Raw genomic sequence first — 6,871 nt, 5'->3', positions numbered from 1 at the left:
TTCTTGGGATTGATTGAAATGGTTCTTGTGGAAAATTTTATAAGTTTACCGCATATTTTCTATTTTTTGCGTGTTTTGTTTGTGTAGTAGGGTTTTTAATTGTGCCATGATATAAATTGCTAAACATATCTTGGAATCTTGCACCTCTATGATATGAAAATTGTTTTCCTGGAATCTTTTAAAAGAACTCCAAGTGTGCATCTCTTAAATCTAAAATCTCCCCTCACAAGAGAATTGCTAGGGTTTAGAAGTGGATGCCCTAATCATTCCCCTTATTCAAGAAGGTTGTTTTCATTGATTTTTCCCTAGAAGACTCGACTTGCCCATTTAAAACAAGGCACTAGTCATGGTAGTGTTGAATCTTGATCAAACCTCCTCCTTTAATAAATTTTTCCTTCTTTTTTCTAATTCCTATATATCTATGGTTAGGGCTAGGGTTTTTTATGAAAAATTGCTAAAAGGTGACTTATGTTTGATGTTTTAATGCTCTTAAAGTAGGATATGCATTAATAAATTATATAAAAGCAAAATCTGACATTATGTTAAACCCAACATTTTAGGGCTGACGTCATCATTCTTTTGTTGTATATGCATAGTTTCAGTGATAAAACTCCATTATAAACACTAAATCCTTGGTATCTATTTGAAAGCCTTATCCCTTTGTTGATTTATCATTGAAAGACTGTTATAGAACATTGTTTGTCTTGTCATTGAAAATCTGCAAAACCCTAACTTATAACATCCCTCTAATTGGTCTAGGAATAGAGTACCTAAACGATAGCAAGGATTGCATAAGCCATCTAGGTTCCGCCAGTACTATATCCTAATCTTTAGACCTTAGTAAATCACCTTGAGCCATTCTAATTGAGCATCATTTAGGTGATCCTTTAGGGAAGCCTGCCTTGTGGTTGAATACCACTAAATAGCTGGAGAAACACTGGTGAGGTGACAGTGACAGTCGATCCCTTGTTGCCCTAAGGTCTAGATCTACCTAGTGAGGTTTTGCACTATGGCTGCTAAATTTTGTGGCAACATGCCCTGGATACAACTTTCATTATTTGTACATGAGACAAACAGAACAACATATTGGTCTTTAAAAATTAGGAAAGTGTACTCTTCCAAAAATGAATATATGACAGTGAAGAATCTTAGCCTTGGCTGTTGCTGCACAATAACTGTCACATAACGTGTCAGCTGCTCTAGGATGACCATTTTCTTTTTTCCTCCATGGAAAATAATTTGTAATTTCATTGATAAACAGGAAATTTCATTCTGTATATGCCTCGCTTTGTTGTATATCCATGCAGCAAAAATATCAGCCCTAATCTGTACAAGACCATGTTATGGAGATAGCCGGATGTTTTTCCTAATTGACATCCATCTTATACAAGAGACTTATCAACATATACAAATATTCATACCAACAGGAATATGTACAGTTCCGTATTGACCTTGACAGCCACCAATATATGCTCCATATCCATAGATACAAAAGAAAATACAAAGTAGTCCCATGTGGGACATCATCAATAGTAGAAAAGCCCACATTGTATAGCAGCTAATAAATAGATGCATGAAAATATTCCAAAATCTGCCCTTCCTGATCTTTACAGATATGCCACCTTCGAGGATCCATTTGTAGACCATCTTCGGAAACCCATCAACCTATATAATCCTTTCTCTGAAAATATGATGAAAAGAAATCATCTGAAAAGAGGATTTTAGAGTTTGTAGTTCTGCAAGTATAGGCTGAAAAATGAAATTCCCACAGGTGAACTCACTAGTCATCCATTTAATTGCAACTTGAGAATGACCATAAACCTGTATCTCATGAGCTCCTTTCTTGATAGCCAAGGATAATGCAAGCTTCAGCACCATAATCTCTGCAAAATTATTCGTCCCCCCACCCAAACCAGCTTTAAATTCAATAATGTAGGCTTCGGAAAAATGAACAGTCTCCCCTGCACCACATATTTGAGGATACCCTGGGCTGCTCCATCGAAGAATACCCACGGCTTTGACCTATCCATGCATTCTTCTACTATTTTCCTCAGAAGTTTTTCTTGTCAAACTTGCTTAAAGAATTTAAGAACACTCAAGCTCTGTACAGCTCTTTGTAGAGCAGGGATAAATTTATCTTCAAACAAGCAAGAATTTCTTGCCAAGCAGATTCCCCTTGCAACAATAATGGGAAGTGCTCTACAGTTCTTTATAGCACCATTTCCATGAAAACTTGTGAAACATGTTTCAAGAGAGTTTCCAGACCAATTAAGCTTTAAACCAATATCCTGCTCAACAACTTGCCAAATCTGTTTAGTATAGGAACAAGAAATAAGTAGATGAACAATACAACATCATTCTTGCACAGACAGCACCTGCCTGGCCCATCCTTATTTCTTTTCTATAGATTATCCTCAGTACCTTATTGTTGAGAGATAGCCACATGAAAATTCTCACCTTTAAGGGACATTTGTACTTCCATAACTGCTTCCACCACCAGACTAAATTTTTCACAACTGCCCCTTCACATAAAGCCCTATGCCACAGTTTTGATGTGTACACCCCTCCCAAAGGATTCACATGCCAAAGCAATTCATCAAGGATTATTCTAAGCTTCGATAAGTAACATTCCCATTGCTCCACCTCTTCCCTTTTCAGACCAATCATCTCGTCACTCTTCCATTTTTGTCTCCACACAGTTGTAGAGTCTGCATCAGCTACCTGAGCTAGTGAATAATAATCATTTTCCCTTAAAACTGCTATCAAATTATCTGACAACCAAAAATCCAACCACATCCGACCTATCGATCCTCCCCTAGCTTAATCCTGTGTTCATCCCCCACTTTCCAGACTAGCCATTTGCCAATAATAGCAAAAGCTTTTATGGTAGCATTCCATATAATTGATCCATTATGGAAAGATTTAGACTATCTTATCGATTCATCTACTGAAGCTGGAGCAATATATTTTTGTACAATCACCTGAAACCATAGGCCTTTACAAGTTATAAGCCTCCATTCATTCTTTCCTGATAAGGCTGTAGCAAAATGATAAATATTTTTCAAACCCCACCTTCCCAACTCTTTTCGAACTGCAAGTCTTTGCCACTTTATTAAGGGTGTCCCTCTTTTCTCCATACACCCAGACCATAAAAAGCGATAACTAATCATTCTCAATTTGTCAAGAATACCTCTTTGAATCAAAGCCAGTGTTATACAATATGCCAGGATAGCTTCTATGACTGATTAACATGTCCATTTGCCCCAAGAACAATATTATAATTAACCCATAGTTTAAGAACTAGAGAGATGCAACTTACTGATTTCCATTATCGTACAAGAACAATGCCCTACATGTTGTTTGGATGACTAAACATCTACTAAGAATTGACCCGGATGAAAAGAATCCAAACATTACAAAGAGAATCCCCTTATGGAAATCAACATCTGTGTGAAGGATTCCAAAGTCTAAGGTCACACACATCCCACGTCCAATTATAGTTGTTAGGAAGTAATTTAAGTTCCTGTGCAACGTGCTGGCCTAGAAAGTTTTTAAAAAAAACCAGGCACTAAAATGGTTCCAACCGTGATGGGATTGTCCAAAATGGAATCATGTTTATCATTTCAGAAACAGAATTATATGGACCTTCAATTCCAAATTTGATCTCGTTCCCTGTCCAAGGTCCGAACAAAGTCTAACCCTTTTTAAACAATCTTCCTCCTCCATCTTTCTGACGTACAAGGTCCAAACCAACTCTAACAACAATCTTCCTCCATCTTTCTGACGTACATTCTGCTGGGCCAAATTCTACAAGCAATCTCCAACCAAATTTACCTCCCCTTTTGTGATTTTTGTATGTCTTGGTTTAAGGTTATTTCATAAGAAATCTTGCACTGTAGCAGTAGATCCCCACCCAAACATCCTTTGTACATAGCTTACAAACCAACTTCAGAGTTAGCTCATGACCTCCAAGCCATGGTTGAGAACGTGCGTACTTTATAAGCATAGAGCTATGCCCGCCAAGCTGTGGTTTAGTGGTAGAGATAGGGTGTCACCACGTAATAGACCCATGTTCAAACGTCAGTGGGCTTAGAGCCCCTGGTGATGACCGAGTTTGACAGTCTTACTGCATTATGTGGCATGTGTGTTAATGCAGATGAGATTCACAACTCGTGAATAAAAATGTGTTTCTCATCAACCAAAAAACTAAAAAGCATAGATACTGTCAGGCAGCAAACTTTGCCTGCTCAAAATCAAATCAGATTTGAATCAACTCCTCGGAAGCAGCTCTAAAGGGAAACCAACTCTTCCTGCTAAATATCAAATCATATTTGGATCAACTCCCGGGAAGCAACTTCACAGGGAAACCAACTCTGTTCGCTGATATTCTGTAACAAGATTGTTTGCTTCCAAATTCTTTCCTTTCTATATTAGTCCACTCTTAATAACATAGTAAGTAAATCGTCAGCCATGACACCTTTATTCTCCATTTTCATCTGCAGCTTCATAACCTCTTTAACTTTTCCCTTCTTGCAAAGCCCCTGAATAAGAGCATTGAATATCCTAGCATCTGGAACCAGAGTCCTATCCACCATTTCTTCGAGCATTTGGACTGCTTCCTGCAAATCACCATCCTCACAGAAACCTGTAATGAGTGCTCCGAAAACGTCTGCATTAGGATGTAGCCTATTCCTCACCATTTTCTTGTACAACTGAAATGCTTGTTCTGTATTTTTTCGCCTGCAATAGCCATCAATCAGAGCTGCAAAAGTAGAAGAATTTGCTTCAAAATTCTTCGCTGTCAATTCATTCAAGAGATGATTTGCCTTTCTCATCCTACCTTCTTTGCAGAGTACTCGAATGAGGGCATTGTAAGTGATTAAATTCAGCTGAACACCCTTCTGTATCATTTCCTCGTAAAGCAGAAAACTCATCTCACTATTGTTCTTATCACTGCAAGCATTGATCAGAATATTGTAGGTGACAGTATTTGGACTCAGGCCCGTGCTCCGCATCTGATAGAAAAGCTTGTTTGCATCATGCACTTTGCCCTCTTTGCAGAACCCATGAATGAGTGCATTGTATGTAACAACATCAGACACCAAGCCCATCAATGACATTTCTTTCATGAGTTTCAAGGCAGCCGTCAGAAGCCCTTGTTTGCAATGCCCATCAATCAAGGCATTGTAAGAAACAACACTAGGACTGCAACCCATCTTCTCCATTCTACATAAAACATCTCCAGCCTTCTGCAACTTTCCAGACTTACACAAAGCGTGGATTACCATATTAAATGTGTAGACATTCAGAGGGATTCCGCTGCGAAGCATCTCTCTGTAGAATAGATGAACTAAATCAGTCCTATTCAGTTTAAGGAGAGAGCTGAGATAAGCATTACAGGACTCAACAGTAGGCAGAAATCCATAAGTTTTCATGAAGTAGAATGCATCACGCGCATTCCTGAGCTTCTTTGAATGGGCATAAGTCTTGAAGAGCGCATCAAAGGACCGAGGACTGGAATCACAGAGCCTGTATGTGTTCACCAAGCATTCAAAGATTTGAGGAGCAGGATTCCCCAGCTTGGGGGCCATGATCTTCTTAATCTGATCTTCAGCAGCTTTGAATTTTTTGGCCTTGGTCAGTATGTGAAAGATTAAGCAGTGTGACTCAAGGCTGTGTGTAAAGCCCCTCTGCTGTTCTGCCCAGTTAAAGAATCGATGGGCAAGGAAATAGTCCTTGTGGGTTTTCAGCAGGACATGGCTTACTCGGAATTGGGTGAGCCCAGAGGCCATTTGATCCAGCAAATCCCAGCGGGAATGAATGAGGTTGCTGTAGGCGACATTGATGAAATCTATGTCATGGCCCTTCGCCTCTGGAATGCTCCAGTTGGGTAACGGTAATGATTTCCTTCTATTCATCTTTTTCAATCCACAAAAATCGCGAATGTCTATGGCAGAGCGGCTGTGAGAGGTGGTTGTAATCCAACTGGTTAAAAAAGGGACCGAGACCGAAACCCACTTCAGTGGCTCAATTTTCATCAACGACTTCGTCATCATTAATTGCATGGGATGCAAAGAAACAGATAAGCTGTATTATATACCATAGAAATAGAGGAAAACTGTGAATAAAATGAGGAAACTTGTACCTGTGACTGAAGTGTTATCGGAGGCAAACTCCCTTCAAATATGTGAAAGTGCTCTCAGAAATTAGCTTTTTTAAATAAAAAGCAGCGAGGACCATATCATCACAAAAACGAACGAATACGCCCCGATGCCCATGTAGTGAATTCAATTGATGAGTGTAATTATGAACAGTTAAGTTTGTTTTTGAGCACTATAAAAGTTTTAATATGTTGTTTTTTGTTTTCTCAAATGGGAGAGTAATTATGTTGTTTTTTGTTTTCTCAAATGGGAGAGTAACTAAATTAAGAGGGGTCCTTTTTTTATTGTGTTCGGTGAGAAGAGTGGCAGTGGTCATCCCCAAGGTTAAAAGGTATCTTAGCCATGTATATATAAATGATATATAAGTTAAAGTTTTTAGAGTGGATGATTAAAAATGAATAAGTATTTATAACGAAAATCAGAAACTATTTACAAATTATAATGTTAAATATAAATCTCATTTAGATAAAAAGAGAAGGGATATTGATAGAGCAATGTTTTATTTTAAAGAATAAAGAAGATAATTTGTGAAAACTCCGATAATATTGGCTAACTTCATAAAATCTTAAAACACAGAGAACACATGGGTAATGTTCTCCTAACATTAGTCATAAAATATCTTTATTAATTTTGAACAAAAAATTGTTGAAATAGTGGCTTTAACAATGTGTGATTGATGTTTGAATCATCTTATTTCATGATATGATAGC

The 6,871-nt window shown here is 38.0% G+C and overlaps 1 protein-coding gene across 1 annotated transcript; it reads right to left on the bottom strand.

The window, feature by feature from the left end:
• Nucleotides 1-2,044: 2,044 nt before the first annotated feature.
• LOC149142714 (Tetratricopeptide repeat (TPR)-like superfamily protein) lies at nucleotides 2,045-6,297 on the bottom strand. The gene has a single exon (XM_089448882.1). It carries the CDS (start codon nucleotides 6,063-6,065, stop codon nucleotides 4,431-4,433), a length of 1,635 nt encoding a protein of 544 aa, XP_089305008.1. The 5' UTR covers nucleotides 6,066-6,297; the 3' UTR covers nucleotides 2,045-4,430.
• Nucleotides 6,298-6,871: the final 574 nt, after the last annotated feature.

The sequence above is a fragment of the Pinus tabuliformis genome, chromosome X (genome assembly GCF_031772625.1).
Source record: "Pinus tabuliformis cultivar Carrire ecotype Pingquan chromosome X, CPIR1, whole genome shotgun sequence".
In the NCBI taxonomy this organism is placed as follows: domain Eukaryota; kingdom Viridiplantae; phylum Streptophyta; class Pinopsida; order Pinales; family Pinaceae; genus Pinus; species Pinus tabuliformis.
This window is presented reverse-complemented; position numbering and strand designations above follow the sequence as displayed.